At 44.0% G+C, this 16856-nt stretch overlaps 1 protein-coding gene across 1 annotated transcript in view; it reads right to left on the bottom strand.

Moving 5' to 3' along the window:
• Positions 1-937: 937 nt before the first annotated feature.
• Positions 938-16856, bottom strand: part of LOC117428959 (serine/threonine-protein kinase STK11) — a 36021-nt gene continuing 20102 nt past the window's right edge. Inside the window, 4 exon segments of the mRNA XM_059015206.1 lie at positions 938-1416; positions 5374-5612; positions 16355-16430; positions 16433-16559. Coding sequence (XP_058871189.1) covers positions 5401-5612; positions 16355-16430; positions 16433-16559 — 415 coding nt within the window. The 3' untranslated portion in view covers positions 938-1416; positions 5374-5400.

Raw genomic sequence — 16856 nt, 5'->3', positions numbered from 1 at the left:
CACAACAAACTTAACCAACGTGGCTGAGAGATCATGGAAAAGTGCCAATTCGTGTTCAAAACGTGGCACCTTTACTTGCAGGTAACCAGAGGTCATGCGAAACAGCACCAGATCTGTGCTCTTAGGTGATAGATAATAGAACGACTTGAATTCAGGCACAGACTAACTTCTGCGCAGAACACAGCGTGGAACTTCTTGGTAAAATTCAACCAGAAAAACCTTTTAGCAGGACTGCGCCCGTCGGCACATCAGTTCACATGACACTGCAACTGTCAACCTTTATTCTTAGTGCCAACCAGTCTATATGCGATTACACATTGATTACCCAGTGTGCACTCTGCAGTAAGTAAAAGCAATTCGGGAGGTAACTGAAGATTGCACTCACACCTGCTAACCAGCTAACACTGTTGAGACCGGCTGCCTCTTTACTTTTCAATACAGAATCGCTAACAATATGCTTAAAAACAAAAAGGACTAACACATCTGCATTAGCTTTCATATTCCACCAGAAGCAGGGTGGCCTGCTTTTTGTCCTCCTGCTCTGTGCTGCAAACTAAAGGGAAAACAAAGAGGCAAAAACAAACCTCGAACTTAAGAATAAAAAGTGCTGCTGTTTTGGGTGCTGTGGTGTTCTGTTCATGGGACGTCGTCGGGACACAGCACGTGGATTTTGACAAATGTGTTTGAGAACCAAATCCAAACCAGTTCAGAATTACAGGTGCATTAGTGTGGAACTGAATTGTTGATGGGGAAAAGTTATTGGGCTAACATACAACAGCACTCTGCTAGCGATCGTCTCCAGCTGGGAAAAAAAAAAAAAACACACACACACAAACACAACGAGAAACGACATCCCAGGATGGACAGGGTTAAGAACACCCTTCTTTTTTTATATAAATATTTCATTCCCTTTCTCCAAGCCCTTTACAACATGCAGTTTATTTTGTTCTTATTTATTATCATTATTATTATTAATATTCTTTACACATCACAAATGTGTATACTGTTATACTGCAAAGAAATGAAAAAAATAAAATAAAAAAAGTAGTCTAAAACATAAAGTGCTTCTACATGGCTTTGCACAGAGTTCTACACATCCACACGGTAACAGGGCTGTGCCAGTTGTTGTCCTTTTTGGGTCCTCCCCCCCAAAAAAAGGGAAATAAAAAATAATTTAACATTGGCTTCAGTTCAGTTGGCAAAGTAGACAGATGGGCCCCATCTTTCCATTCTTCTCTCCTCCTTTCTTTTCTCCTTCCGTCTTTTTAAATTCTCTCACTCATCCGTAGATTCCTGGGTGTCCATTGTTTAACAGTTCATCTGATGAATCCATGAAAATAAATCACGGGCAACAGAGCTCTCTCCCGATGTCTCTTTAATAACCCCAAGAGAAGTTTAAAAAAAACAAAAAAAAACCTAGGGAAAACAAAAAAAATATATTATGTACTATACATATCAATCCCTTATCCCCTGTGTTAAAAGCACCTCTGTTATTTAGTGTTCATAATCAATACTGCTACTTAAGCAACAATGATCCAGGTCTAGAGATTTTGAGAGAGTTTTCTGATCTTGTACCTCAATCTGCCAACACCATTACAGCATGGTTACAGGTTGATGCGACAAAATTTCAAAGCTACGGTCCCAATCCCCCTGCCTGTTGTGTTTTATTTGTGGTTCATGGCTCGTGGCGATTGCAAAAGCAGACCCATGCAAGTCAGAAAAAAACCACAACAGCTTTACATGACCTTTAACCTGGCAGAACTGAGCCGCGGCTCAGAACCGTTGTCCAAAGACTCTCTAAATGTCCGGTGGACCGCAGGATCGCTTTTTATAAACAGCGTATTACAAATACTAACAGCTGTGTTGTCCATTATTAAAAAAAAAAAAACATTTATTCAGTAGAGCGGCTGGTCATTTTCAACAGGAATTAATTCTCTCTTTAATAATAATAATAATAATAATAATAATAATAATAAAAACAACACCCTAGAAAAATCTGCTGCTGTTCTCTCAAACACAATACACAGACCCGCCCCGATCCTCTTTCTTTCAGCATCCCTCTGCCGGATTTCAGCCAGTTACTGTGAAAACGTGTGGGAGGCTCTGATGACTCATGCGGTGCGCTCTTCAAACTTATTACATATTCCACTTTCCTTTCTTTTCAGAATTGATTCTGCAGTCATTTTCACATCCTACCGCACACAGCACGGGCAGCTCAGTGGTTAGAGAAAGCGCTGGGCTGCAGTGTGGAAGGTAGTGGTTTTGAGTAGCTCAGTAGTTAGTGTGCTGGGCTGCAGTGTGGAAGGTGGTGGTTTTGAGTAGCTCAGGGGTTAGTGTGCTGGGCTGCAGCGTGGAAGGTAGTGGTTTTGAGTAGCTCAGTGGTTAGTGTGCTGGGCTGCAGCGTGGAAGGTGCTGGTTTTGAGTAGCTCGGGGGTTAGTGTGCTGGGCTGCAGCGTGGAAGGTGGTGGGTTTGAGTAGCTCAGTGGTTAGTGTGCTGGGCTGCAGCGTGGAAGGTGGTGGTTTTGAGTAGCTCAGTGGTTAGTGTGCTGGGCTGCAGCATGGAAGGTGGTGGGTTTGAGTAGCTCAGGGGTTAGTGTGCTGGGCTGCAGCGTGGAAGGTGGTGGGTTTGAGTAGCTCAGGGGTTAGTGTGCTGGGCTGCAGCGTGGAAGGTGGTGGTTTTGAGTAGCTCAGTGGTTAGTGTGCTGGGCTGCAGCGTGGAAGGTGGTGGTTTTGAGTAGCTCAGTAGTTAGTGTGCTGGGCTGCAGCGTGGAAGGTGGTGGGTTTCGACAGCTCACGCTAAAATGGCCTTGGGTACAAAAATGGAGCATGTTACCCATTGAAGAACAGAGATTGGTATCAAGGAAGCAGAATAGCTGGATGTGAACTAGAAAGAAAGGCTCTTTATACTGCAGAATAGGCTCATATGAGGTCTGGCCCTAGCTCCCGTTTGCCTCAAAAGGCCATTCCACTGGCACTTTCATTGTTGGTAAAAGGTGGAACACAATATCATGGTCTCATAACTGTGCCTCCTGCCTAGAGAATTATAAAGAGGGATCAGAGGGAGGTAGGAGAATCCTGCACTCGAAAAGCAGAGTGTATGAATGAGAGGCTTGCTGCATGAATGAATAAGAGATGGATGAATGTAAAGTAAGGATGACCGAAAGAAAGCTGTAGAACAAAATTAAAAAGTGATGCAATAAGCAAGAGAAAGAAGGATAAAGATATTGAATACAGTATATATATATATATATAAACACACACACACACACACACACATATACATACATTCAGGGCTGGAAATAGGAAAGACAAGAGGGGGAAAAAAGGAATAGATGAATGAAGAAAGGAAATAAATGTTTCACTGGCAGCAATTTCAGCACAAAGCCGCCCGAGCGAATACAGAGCTGACCTCCTTAAGGAATGAGGGAGCGTTCTTGTGAATGAGTCATCACGAGCAGAGCCTGGCTCTGCCACTGCTGCTACACCGACATGAATGAGCAGGTGACGTGAGAGAGAGAGAGAGAGAGAGAGAGAGAGAAGGGGGGGCAGACCCTGGAAGCGTGACTCTTCTGCAGAGCTCTGCAGAGCTCTCCATCCACCCCCGCACTCCCACACTCCAGCTCTCCAGACCGCTCTCGTCAGCTCAGGTCAGGAAGCCGAGCCGAGAGGGAGGTAACCCTTTCAGGAAGCCGTCTTTCTCCAGTCATTTGAGTGGGTTGGCATAATAATCGTTTGCTGCACTATATTATTGACTGTTATTGTACTGAAAACTGATTCAAATCGATAAACATATTTAAAAAAAAAAAAAAAACCACAACAAAACAGGAATAGTCACGTTTCGTTTCAGGTTTCTCCGGTAGACAACCGATTTGTCCAGAGAGATATTCATGATGACTGGAATTCACCCCCCCATCCCCATGGGGTGAGAGAACAGGGGTATGGATTTTTATTTAATAAATAAATAAATAAAACAAGCGAAAAACAGACTGAGAAGAAACAGAGAACTACTAACGAAGGAGAAAGTCTGCTTGCAGGTGGAGTGAGTGTGTGTGTGTGCTGCTCTCACCGGTACAGTGTGTCAGTCTCGAGCTCCTCACTGCTGCTTGCAGGTGGAGTGTGTGTGTGTGTGTGCTGCTCTCACCGGTACAGTGCGTCAGTCTCGAGCTCCTCACTGCTGCTTGCAGGTGGAGTGAGTGTGAGTGTGTGTGTGTGTGAGTGTGAGTGTGTGCGCTGCTCTCACCGGTACAGTGCGTCAGTCTCGAGCTCCTCACTGCTGCTTGCAGGTGGAGTGAGTGTGTGTGTGTGCTGCTCTCACCGGTACAGTGCGTCAGTCTCGAGCTCCTCACTGCTGCTTGCAGGTGGAGTGAGTGTGAGTGTGTGTGTGTGTGAGTGTGTGTGTGTGCGCTGCTCTCACCGGTACAGTGCGTCAGTCTCGAGCTCCTCACTGCTGCTTGCAGGTGGAGTGAGTGTGTGTGTGTGCTGCTCTCACCGGTACAGTGCGTCAGTCTCGAGCTCCTCACTGCTGCTTGCAGGTGGAGTGTGTGTGTGTGTGTGTGTGTGTGAGTGTGTGTGTGTGTGCGCTGCTCTCACCGGTACAGTGCGTCAGTCTCGAGCTCCTCACTGCTGCTTGCAGGTGGAGTGTGTGTGTGTGTGTGCTGCTCTCACCGGTACAGTGCGTCAGTCTCGAGCGCCTCACTGCTGCTTGCAGGTGGAGTGTGTGTGTGTGTGTGTGTGCGCGCTGCTCTCACCGGTACAGTGCGTCAGTCTCGAGCTCCTCACTGCTGCTTGCAGGTGGAGTGAGTGTGTGTGTGTGCGCTGCTCTCACCGGTACAGTGCGTCAGTCTCGAGCTCCTCACTGCTGCTTGCAGGTGGAGTGAGTGTGTGTGTGTGTGTGTGTGTGAGTGTGTGTGTGTGTGCTGCTCTCACCGGTACAGTGCGTCAGTCTCGAGCTCCTCACTGCTGCTTGCAGGTGGAGTGAGTGTGTGTGTGTGTGTGTGTGTGAGTGTGTGTGTGTGCGCTGCTCTCACCGGTACAGTGCGTCAGTCTCGAGCTCCTCACTGCTGCTTGCAGGTGGAGTGAGTGTGTGTGTGTGCGCTGCTCTCACCGGTACAGTGCGTCAGTCTCGAGCTCCTCACTGCTGCTTGCAGGTGGAGTGAGTGTGTGTGTGTGTGTGTGTGCGAGTGTGTGTGTGTGTGCTGCTCTCACCGGTACAGTGCGTCAGTCTCGAGCTCCTCACTGCTGCTTGCAGGTGGAGTGAGTGTGTGTGTGTGTGAGTGTGTGTGTGTGTGCTGCTCTCACCGGTACAGTGCGTCAGTCTCGAGCTCCTCACTGCTGCTTGCAGGTGGAGTGAGTGTGTGTGTGTGCTGCTCTCACCGGTACAGTGCGTCAGTCTCGAGCTCCTCACTGCTGCTTGCAGGTGGACAGCTTGCGGATCTTGCTGGTGGTGGACACCCCCTTGCGGGAGGGGTTGGAGGAGGTGGAGCTTGCCCGTCGCTCCTGTTTTGATTTGCTGTTTAACTGCCCCGCCTCCGTGCCGTTCACACACACGGGCTTCGGGACAGCCTGGCCACGGCTCTGCCCGTTCTGCTCAATCTCCTCTTCAAGCACCTGTCCTGCAGGGGGCAGCAAAGAGAGACACACAACAAACAAGGATGAGAACCCACACTGCTGCTTGCTGTGCAATTCAGCTGTGTTAAGTGGAAGAAAACGGTTCTAAGCCAAAATTAGGAACACCAGTTTAGCAACTTAAAAAAAATATGCAATTCCTTAAAAGATATTCATTGCTGCCAAACTGGTCATCACACCAGCTAGGAATAGATTCCTATTTTCAGATTTTTTATTTTCACCCAAAAGTGAAAATTATCTTCAGATCCCAAAGGATTAGCGTGATTGGTGGCAGCAGCTCTCTGGATAACAAGCACCAACAGCTGCAAATATTTGAAATGTACTTCAGATAGAGCTGGCAGAGGCTCAGGGGTGTGTTAACTCCGAGGATGTTTCCTACAAGAACTCCAGTTACTGGAACCAGCCCAAGTTGTTAGGACTGATGAAGACTATCATGATATCTGCTAAACTCTGCCCTGTTTTCTAAATAGTAAGTCTGTAAAATGGTGTAAAAACGGTAAATATTTTACTGAAGGTTTAACCAAAAAATGTCCTGTTTCATGAGTATCCTGATGCATCATGGACCAGTTGCAACAGAACGCAGTATGTGAAATATAATGTGAAATTTAAAAGAAATACCAAAGTATAAATCTAAAAAGGAGTGTTGACTTAATAGTAAATCAAATCTACTTTTTCATTGCAAACAAGCCTGATAGCTTAATATGGGAAACTGAAAGGTTAAATGTTTAATCTATTAATTTACAGCTTTAAAAAAAACAAAACCCTAACAAACCTCGCTAACTAGCCCCTTTGTTGACTCTCAGAGGGGCCACCACTGTAGGGACATGAAACCTGCCTTCTCACCCCTTAAGGTGCTCTCTCCTGGGCAGGGGAGTTGAGACAAGCAGGGGATAAACACAGAAGGTTTCTGGGCACTTTTCACAGTCAGCCAACCTAACCAACAAAACCTATTTTGTTCATTTCAGCTGATCACGGCAGGTTCATGATCCACGAAGCGCAGCGCAGATGGCACTCTGTTCAGACACCCACACACTGGCTTGCTGTCCAAGCCTGGCAGGGACAGGCAGAGCCGGAGGAACCTTTGTGTCTGATCAATCTCCGCACGCAGGGCCAGTTTCAAAGGGTTTTGCTGGCATGCAATCAGGCGAGGGCAGGGCTACGGGGTAAGGCTGGATCTTTTCACTTCTGGAAGTTTCAACACACCCCTATGCACCGGTCCAATTTCAAAGGGTTTTACTAGCATCAGGAGATGGTGTTTATAACTACAGGGCTGGACTAGGTCTTTAAACTCACAGGCGGTTCCATACGCAGAGGTTTGTGTTGAAAAAGGTCAAGCAAATAATTGAGATGCATTTTTACTTTACCGTCGTGAAGCTTTATTATGAATTTAGCTGTCATTGACGAAAAAAAAAAAAAACAACACACTTGCAAAATGAAGGATACCAGTTTGCACTTGGCTAAATAAGCTACCAGTTCTGTAATCCTTTAGCAAGCCTTAATAGACTATTTAAAAACAGAAGTAGGTTGAATTTGCATTTCTTTCCCTGGAGTCAGATATGATGCGTTGCATTAGTTCTGCAGACTCTTAAATTGCTGACAGACCTGGTTTGCAGGGCAGAGGGTTTGCCTCACACTCTTACTTCTAGAAAACAATGAAGAATGAAAGAAAAGAAAAAGGCAAAGGGAGACAGAGAGACGTGGAAGTGTAACCCAATGAGGAGTGCAGGATGAGTCACCCGGTTGTCACGGCAACATTAACACACTCCAGCTCTAATCGCTAATTTCAAACGCTTTCAAGTGAGCAGCAGCAGATACTAGATTCAAAGCCTTTCTCTACCGTACTAATGGGGAGGGGAGATGAGACGCACAGGTGGAACAAAAGAGCAGATCAGGACCCTATCGCGGCAATTATTCCGATTGGACACAGACACATGCGTAACACTACCCCGCTCCGTTACTGTAAAAACTTTAAATGAACCAGAACAAAAAAACACCAGGGAGATGGTTTTAAACGTCACAGACAGGAGGATTGATAGTGGTTATATAAGGGGAAGCTAGATATTGTTTAGAAAGGGAGCAGCTCATAATAGATTGCATTAGAATAATATGATGATGATGATTATTATTATTATTGTTATTATTATTAATAATAATAATAATAATAATAATAATAATAATAATAGTGTTCATCAGGGGATCCTGGAAGCTTGTGTTCGAGTAGCCCCCCCCCCGCCCGCCGTTTGTTTTGTATTTCAATGCATGAGATTTTATTAAAATGGTGCAGCAAATGTTTTTCAACAATAGGTCACTAAACACATTTTTGGCGAGAGGGGGTGGTTAGTAATGGCACAGGGAGTTGCATAACAATATCTGCAACAGCATTGTTTCTTCTAGCACTCTGTGTATATTTGAGCATAAATCATAGAATGAGAATACAGATCATGCATAATTACAGATGCCCTGAAGGAGCAAAACACAACACAATAAAAAAAGGACGACAAAAAAAGGAAGCTTCACTTTCAGCATCACAGGATATTAAACAGGTAACTAAAAGGAAACATCAGGTCAACTTCAATGACATGAAGGATCTCTTTAATATTTATTATTCTGCTCTGTCTGCAAGGATTTCCTGCCCCTCATTTCATACACGCCCCCAACTAACACCAGATCAAAGAATTACTCCCCCCTCGATTGGGGATCAGGGTACAAATGCCCACCTCCACTACATCCTCGCTGCTCGGGATATGCAGTCCCAGCAGGGGGTCATTTCTTACCTTGTGCGTCAGACAAATACATAACATCAATACCTCTTTGCAATTAGAGGATGATTATGAAATGCCTCTTCAGCTTACTCACCGCCCGCCCGAACATAAAAAGGGAAATTTGATTTCCCCGTCCAGAAAAACCTTTCCGGTAAACGTACTAAATTGTAATGAACTCCGTGATTGGGATTTAAGCAGAGAGACAAGTGGTTTAATAAAAAATGCAATCCAGAGAAATAAGACCAAGCAGTAATCACGCCTCCAGTAGGTTTGGCGCTGGGAAGTTTTTTTGTTTTTTTTTTTCATTTTGATCAACGTTAGTTTTCTGAATGGAAATTAATGTTTACAAGCTCGGACACTTTAATGTAGTCTCCTTTCCAAGTCTACCCAAGACATAACTTAGGGTGAGGTTTAGCTGCGGCACTAAGCTGAAGCCTAAAGCTTCGTAGTCTTTGCAGAATTGTCTGTAGATCAGCCCGATGCCTCAAATTTCTACATTTTACCATTCAATTTTGACACAAAGCTTGTCTAAGATGGTACATTGCATGGGTAAAATGCATGCTTTAAAAAAAAAGCATTGGAAATGCTGTTCAGCTTAACTAAGGTAGCCGATGCAAGGCGCTGCAGCTCAGCATCTCAATGCCGGCAGTATCCCTTCATAACCCCCTTTTGACAAACAGCAACTTGTCTCTGGACACGCACAGTAGCACCACACTTGAATTCTACAAAAACACCAATGCATGCACAGCACTGCAAACAGCATTCTGCATTACAACTTTCCAGCACACGCGTTGATTGTGTAGAATGCTGCTGTAGCTCTGTGAATGCTGCCTCTTAGTTGCAGCCATGTTCTTGGGGGGGGGGGGGGGGGGGGGGGTGGGGGGGGGGGGGTTCTTACTCTGCTGCAGGGCCCTGGGAAGCAGCCTTCTCTGGAGGGACTGTCTGAGGGAGAGGGAGGGGAGCTCGGCCAGGTGAGGAGGAGGAGGTGCAAGAGGAAGAGCAGACAGCTGTCCACGAGGAGAGAGGCCCTTCACTGGCACAGGGGAGAAAGAGAGAAGAGAGAAAGAGAGACAGAGAATGATAGAGATAAAATGACCGCATTCAAAGATTATTAAACACGCAGAGCTAGAATATGAAAAGTGTAGGATGGAAGAGCCCAACACAGTGGACAGATACAGACACCTGTTAAACACCAGTGATGAAACCATCCACCCCCCCCAACCAATGCAGTTTCCAGTCCCAGATACTTCTTGATGCCTCGTCAAGATATTCAGTGTTGTTCGTTTGTGCCGATTATCCCCATGCAGAAAAGTGCCACGGGTGAATGGGAGGGTCTTCCTACAAACAAACGTGTACCTTGAGATTCTTAGCTGCTAGTTTACATTCAATGGACTAAACTGGTTGAACGTGAAGATGCTTCTATGGCTCCAGTCTGCGCTTCACCTTACCGGTCAATATTTTAATGTCCGTTTCCATCACTGGTCAATCCAGCAAGTTTCACCCTCAAAATGCACACACAATCGCATAGGCAGCTCTAAGCACCATAAACTCTCAGAAGCACCAAACTTCAATAGTTAAGAGATACAAATGCACACACACAGACCCAGCCCTCCTCTTTCATCTTGGATTGTGTATTGTGTTTAATGTAAGTGAGGTGCGTTAAACAAGCTGGGTGCATTTGCACAGGACAGGAAATGAGCTTGGCACATGATAATCCTCAAGCAGTGGGTACGGCAGCTCTTAGAGTGGATTACAGACTTCCACCTGCTCTTCTGATTGCATTATCAAAACACACAGTGCTGCCTGTCTGGACTTCATGTTGTATTTGTTTTCCATCTTGGTGACGTCACCTTGAAAAGGAAACAGCTAATTGCTGGCCAGGCTTTTGTTAGGGCAAAAAAACAACTAATAATCGTAATAAAATAAAAGTAACTGAAATTGAAGGTATGCATTGCCCGAAGCCAGCAGTAGACTGGGCACCGTGTTTGAGGTTTGAGGGTTCAGACGTTTTTCTTTTTTAAAAAGTAAATTCTTTTTCCAATTTGTTTTCTTTTATATATATATATATAAAAAGGAAACTTTCTGAAGGATCTCAGCAGGTCTAATCGGTTATATAAAACAGTTTTAAAAAAAAAAAAAAAAAAAAAAAAAAAAAAAAGCAAGGACTGACATTTTTCTGTGTGCAAAGGCTGTGTAATTTAGTTTCTATTCAGAGCGGAAAAGATTCAGATGATCCACTCAGGCAATTCCATTTAAACCGCTATTGATTTCCAATTAAAAAATATATATATATACCTGCTGTGCTATTCCTAGTACAATGTTATCCACTCAGGCCAAAGCTAATGTATTCTGGACTGGACACTTAAATAGCAAGCAGCTTCATAACACATCTTCTTTTCTGTGATGTTTGCTATGATTCTAAGTGGTCTTAACTGCATTTTGTTTGACATTTCTGTTGATGTTGATAACTCTGTGTTAAGGTGCTTTGACAGGAGCTGGTCTTCAGTTCTAGTTGCCCGTCACAGACATACAGGCTAGATCAGTCAAAATGTCTTTATATTAGTAAGCCCAGCGCCATCTAGTGCACAGGAGTGTACTGCCAGCAACGCAAAAGTTGCAGATCAATAGATGCTCTTGCTTCTCTAAATGACACCTGGCTGATTTAGGTGATGATACATGTATGCCTGGCGGGCAACTGGAACTGAAGAACAGCCTCTGATCTCAAGTTAAAGCTCCTCAACAAAATACAAAAAAGAATATATACAGTTTGAGTAAATGCAATAAGATCCACCCAGGACTGCAAACGTTCTAAAAAAGGCAAGAAAAAAAATCCCCGGCTTCTTAGGATCCAGCCTTTGCAACCCGTCTTAATAGAGGTAAAGAAAAATTAGACTGCCGTTTAGGAACTTGTTTTAAAAGCATGTTGACAAAGAAAAAACAATCTGGTTTCTGTGTTAGTTTGGACCCCTGGCGCTTGTATGCATCGTAAGGCTTTCTGGCTCCTGGGCCATGACAAAAAATGATGAACAAAACCATATGTGTTGACACGGCTGCACCTCTATGCTCAGCACAAGCAATACTGAGCCAAATGAAAATGAACAGTACAAATTGGGTTCTTTCCATTCATATCAGTCCTGCTATCCGTCCCTCTCTCTGTGTACAGAAACACATACAGCGTGGTCGCTCACCTGCGACTACAAATCTTTCCAAGGCCTGCTCCCCGCGCTACTGCTCCAAGCGCTGACCTTATACAATCACTCCATCTGATGAATGCATTCTGCATGACTTCCGCCCGAGCCCGTGACTCACTCGCAAAGCCACAGGCACTACCCACAGACTGACACAAATGGGAGCCTACAGCGGATCTAATCCATCTCGGGAGCCCCGAGGATCAGCTTCACTGTGTTTAATGCGTACAAGACTCTTGGCACGCACGTCACTGCTGCCAAAGAGAGAAAGACACACAATCGTTTGCATTTTCCTGAACACTGCAGTGTTAATGAAATGCGTGAGAGTTAGAGAGATAGACCGGAATCGTAACCAGAAGAAAGGGGCTACAATTCTAAACACCCTCAAAACATGCCCGAGTGCATTTCACTGCAATTCACACATTGAATAAAGGAGTGTTAGGGGCAAAGTTAAATAGCACAGGGTACATCTTTGAGGTGCTGAGATTAGAAGATGTCCTCATTAGTTCGCTGGGATGATAGTTTGGCATTTTGGTGGTCTGCTCATTGAGATTCCCTCTATACACCTCAGATCAAAGGCATGCCTTCTTTTCTGCCTCGAATGCAGAGGGGCAATTCTAGATGTGCAAGCAGTGAATACAAGATTAAAAAGTCTGAAAAGGTTTCATTAAATGTGAACATAAAAAACTTTCAAATGAAGATTATTATTTTATTTATTTACTATTCCCTCCCCCTCGTCCAAATGATGGCCGATCGAAAGCAGATTGCGTCGCCCAAATATTCGTCGTCCTCTCCTGTTTTAATGAAGGGTTATCCTTTGCAGCTGGATACGGACAGATTAAAAACCACGCTCTTTCTCCCTCTCTCTCTCCTTTCTGCCTTGACTTTTCTCAACCCTGTCTTATATCTCATCAACACAACCTGCAAACAGAGCAGAAAAAAAAAAAACATCACTCACTGTATAATGCAATACAACAGATGTCTTGGACTGACAAGTATCAGCTATTTCCTTCTTAAAAACTGGTCACCAGCAGAGGCAGTACAGAGCACATACACTATTACAACGAACGGATGACCATGTGCATCACAATACATTTCATGGTCCCGAGGGACTTGTTAGTAAGATTTGTATTTACAAAAAGAGAAAAAAAAAAATAAATTAAAAGATTAATGACTCAAACTTTAATGAGACGTGATGGATCATGCAATCATACCACCAATAAATCATGCCTGGAGCCATCTGGCAGGTTACAAGCAGCCAAGCAGTGCATTTATTGATATACCTTGGATTCATGGATTTACCAAAACACATTAGTCCAAGGCTATCTCGCTCAGACCCCGCTATAGACAACACACAGCAATAAGAGCCCCCTCAAAGTACTTCTTTCCCTTGAAAAAAAACCCACTACACTGTACACCACAAAAACTACTCAACCTCCATAACCAGGGGGGAAATAACACTCCTATTGTACAGCAGTTTCACCCACTACAGGTTTTACTATGAGCCTGATTAGCCACAGTGTATAGGTAATAAGCTCACGTGTGTCTTATTAAAACTTAGTTATAAAACTATGCAATTGGAGTCTTATTTCCACCCTGGATAACACGGACCTGAAATCACAAAAGCATCCTTATTGTGGATCTGAAGAACTTAAATGCACCTGGGTAGTGTTGGAGAAACCTAGTCTGAAAGAAGTGGCAAGTCCATCGAAGCATATATTTGGAATATAATTATTATTATTTTTTTATTGATGATCACAGGACTTGACAAACATTATTGGTATTACCCATTCCCCATAAAAGATGACACAAGCCCAGAACACTGTTTCAAAACTTTCCAGTGTCGCCATCCTTGATAAGATGCTGCATCTCTGCGGATCAAATCAAGATTAAATATCCTCAAACCAGACAGAATCCCATAGCGCTAATTTAGCCCTTAAATTAAAAAAAACAAAACAAACACAAAAATCAATGCTTCACCACTTCATCACGAATCCTGCTGAGATTTATTTTTCCTCTGAAAACGTATGATTTAATGAATGTTTGTTTTTTTCTGTACACACAGGCAACTGGGATTTGGCTGAAGCCCATTACACTAGAGCCGCGTAAAGCCACTTGATTGGAAAACAGAGACAGCTTGGAAGCGGAAATGGGAGAGGAATTACTTATTTATTTTAATTTATTTATTTATTTTTTAAAATGTCAAGCTTTGCTGGATACAAAAAAAAAGCCTGACAGTTTGAATGTCACAGTAGTTTGTTTCAGCATCGCTCACCTGAGGATAAACTGCGAGCAATAAAAAGCAACAAAGGATTCCTCTCCCTCCCCCTCTCTCCCCTTCCCCCACCTCTCCCATCCCTCCCCCCTCCTCCTCCTCCTCTCCTCCTCCTCTCCGTCCTTCACCACCCCCCTCCTCCTCCTCTCCTCTCCATCCTTCCCACCCCCCTTCCTCCTCCTCCTCCCCGTCCTTCCCCTCCTCCTCCTCTCCCCTCCTCTCCCCTCCTCTCCCCTCCCCCTCCTCCCTGTCCTTCCCCTCCTCCTCCCCTCCCCTCCTCCCCCCCCTCCCCCCTCCTCCCCCTCCTCTCCCCCCCCCCCCCCCTCCTCCTCCTCCTCTCCCCCCCCCCCCCTCCTCCTCCTCCTCCTCCTCCTCCTCCCTCCTCCCCCTCTTCCTCCTCCTCCTCCTCCTCCTCCTCCTCCCCTCCTCCTCCTCCTCCTCCTCACGGAGCATCAGCGGCAATATTGGGTCCAATTGTCATGGAGATGAGAAATGCAGTTAAAACAAGTTCTGGATTTGGATAATATCTGTATTTAATTATTTTGAGTACGTCATTTGTTAGTTTGGTGGATAAATGTTTCCTCAGGAAATCTCCATGATGTAAAGTCTTTGAGAACTGGTAGTGCCTGTTGCAAATCTCACTGTGAAATGATGTGTAATGATTTAACAGCAAATGATTAGTGCAAAAGGCCACAGGACACAAATAATTAGATCGTAAAATTGTTGCTATCTGCTTAAAGACAGGAAGCATTAGGGGAAACTGTTTTGTTTGTTTTTCAAAGCAACAAGGTTGTTTTGTACATGGATCTCTCTGAGGGTGTACTGGACTGAAACTTAAACTTGTGCCAAGACTGACATTGTAAGCATTGGGCATTGTGTCAAATCCATAATAAAAATGGTATTTTACAATTTCAACCTTTTTTTTCATTACTGGAATAGGAGGTTTGTGGGTGTCTGGACACACTGTCAATTATTCTACCTAATCACTTGGTTTCCTTTAACCTTTGGGGAGACTGAAAGGCACTCAAACGCACATTGTGCAATCTTCATGGGTTCATCTCTCTCTAATAAAGGAGACATGTGAAAATGCACGCAACACCGGACTCCAGAAGTTTCATTGGAAAAGACTAACCCAGCAAACTGTTTAGCATGGCTAATAAATGAACATGTGGGGGTACCATCAGCACACTTGTGACTTACTGCTTGTAAAAATGTTTTGCATGCTAGTTGGGGGTAAACGACTGCTTTCGTTGCTTTGCATTCTTTATCAAGTTCAAGAGTTGGTCTTTTTTGTTATAAATTTTGCAGGATGTAGGTTGCGAGTTGACATGAAGCAGTGATCTTATACTTAGTAACCAGATGTATACAAAAGGCATGTTTAATCCCTTTAAAACATTTTCAACTAGGTCTCAAGAATGCAATTCAATAACCAAGCACTTCAATGAAATACATACAATTACCTAAATGGGAAAAAAATAAGCTCCCTTTCTGTAACAATGGAATTTATCATCTACCATGCAATTATCACTCCGAGTCAGATCCCCAGCTGATTTTTGCACTCTCTTGCAACGCAACTGTCAATCTGCAAATGCACCCTGTCATCACATCATAGACTATGGGAATAAACAGCTTACATGTTTCTGTGTTCATCGATCAATGCATGCATCAAACTGGTAACAGAAAAAGACTGGAGCAGTAAGATTAATCACACTATACACATGGCTGCCAATATCTCAGAGATCCTTTATCACTGGCACTGCGCACAGGAGAAGAATGCCCAGATTCACTTTCATGAAAGGAAGTACAGCTTATCAATTTTAAGCGATCAGGTACTTCTATTTCAAGACAAAGAGAGCGTGATTACAGCATTTGCTAATCAATTCTGGAAATGCAATGAAAAACAAAAAAACAGAGTCTCCATTTTGTGACAGTCTCAAACATTAAAATTAGCAAGACTGGGGGCAGAGTTAGTGTGTGTGTGTGTATGTGTAATCTCTTTGTGCAGCAAATATATATATATATATATATATCAGTACTGGCACAAATTATAGAAAAAAACAAATGATTTACAGCTAGGCTAGGGCTGGGGATTGTATTGCCCACGTTTCCTCACTCAGACCCCTTACTTACTAAATATCTTGGTATCCCTGAATAGATCAATTTCTCCTCTCTACAAATGTGCTTGATATTTCTCACAGGTAGAATGGTACCCTGAAATGTTCTCTTTTTTCCTAGGAAAGCAGCACAACTGCAGATGGGGATTTTGTTGCCAGATAACTTCACTCAGGCGACTTGCTCACTAAAATATCTCTGTATCCCTGAACAGATAATTGTCTCCTCTTTAAAAATATGCTAAGGATTTTATTGCGCAATCCATCTGACAAGTTCAGTGGTACCCCAAAAATGATTACATTTACTAACAATGCTGTGTTGTATTTTTTTTTTTTACTAGACTGGCAGCACTGTTGTTAAGAAGATAGACACAGATATCTCTAGTCTCTTACCTGGTACTGTGAAGTCCTGAGTGTAGAGGATGTCGTCCTCCACGTCAAACAGCTCTTCCTCATCCTCCTCCTCCTCTCCTCGTTGTATCCGTGCAGATCCTCCAGGTAAGGCACCACTGTCATGCTCCGCCACTCATCCTTCGTCTCGGGGCTCGGAGGGATGGGGACGGGGGCTTCAGATGGGGGGTGTTTCTTACGGACCCAACTGGATAACAAACAACAGAAAAAAAAAAAGAAAAAAAACGTGAGAAAACAAACAAACAAAAAATACGACACGCCGTCTGTTGTTGAGCGAGTAAACAAAGGCACGATCGCCTTCTGTAGTCATTCTCCAACTTCTAAACACTCAAAGTGGGGTACATTTTACCTTGTGTAGAAGAGATGTACGTTCTGTATCTGGAAGAACATCAGCTTCACACACACACGCAGTTAGGCAAGAGATAAGACAGGCACTCATTAGTGCTAGCGAGAAAATCTACCTGTATCCTCTCCTGATGACAGA

Source organism: Acipenser ruthenus, chromosome 49 (assembly GCF_902713425.1).
Source record: "Acipenser ruthenus chromosome 49, fAciRut3.2 maternal haplotype, whole genome shotgun sequence".
NCBI classification, from domain to species: domain Eukaryota; kingdom Metazoa; phylum Chordata; class Actinopteri; order Acipenseriformes; family Acipenseridae; genus Acipenser; species Acipenser ruthenus.
Note: the sequence above shows the minus strand (reverse complement) of the source record. Positions and strands in the feature narration are given on the sequence as shown.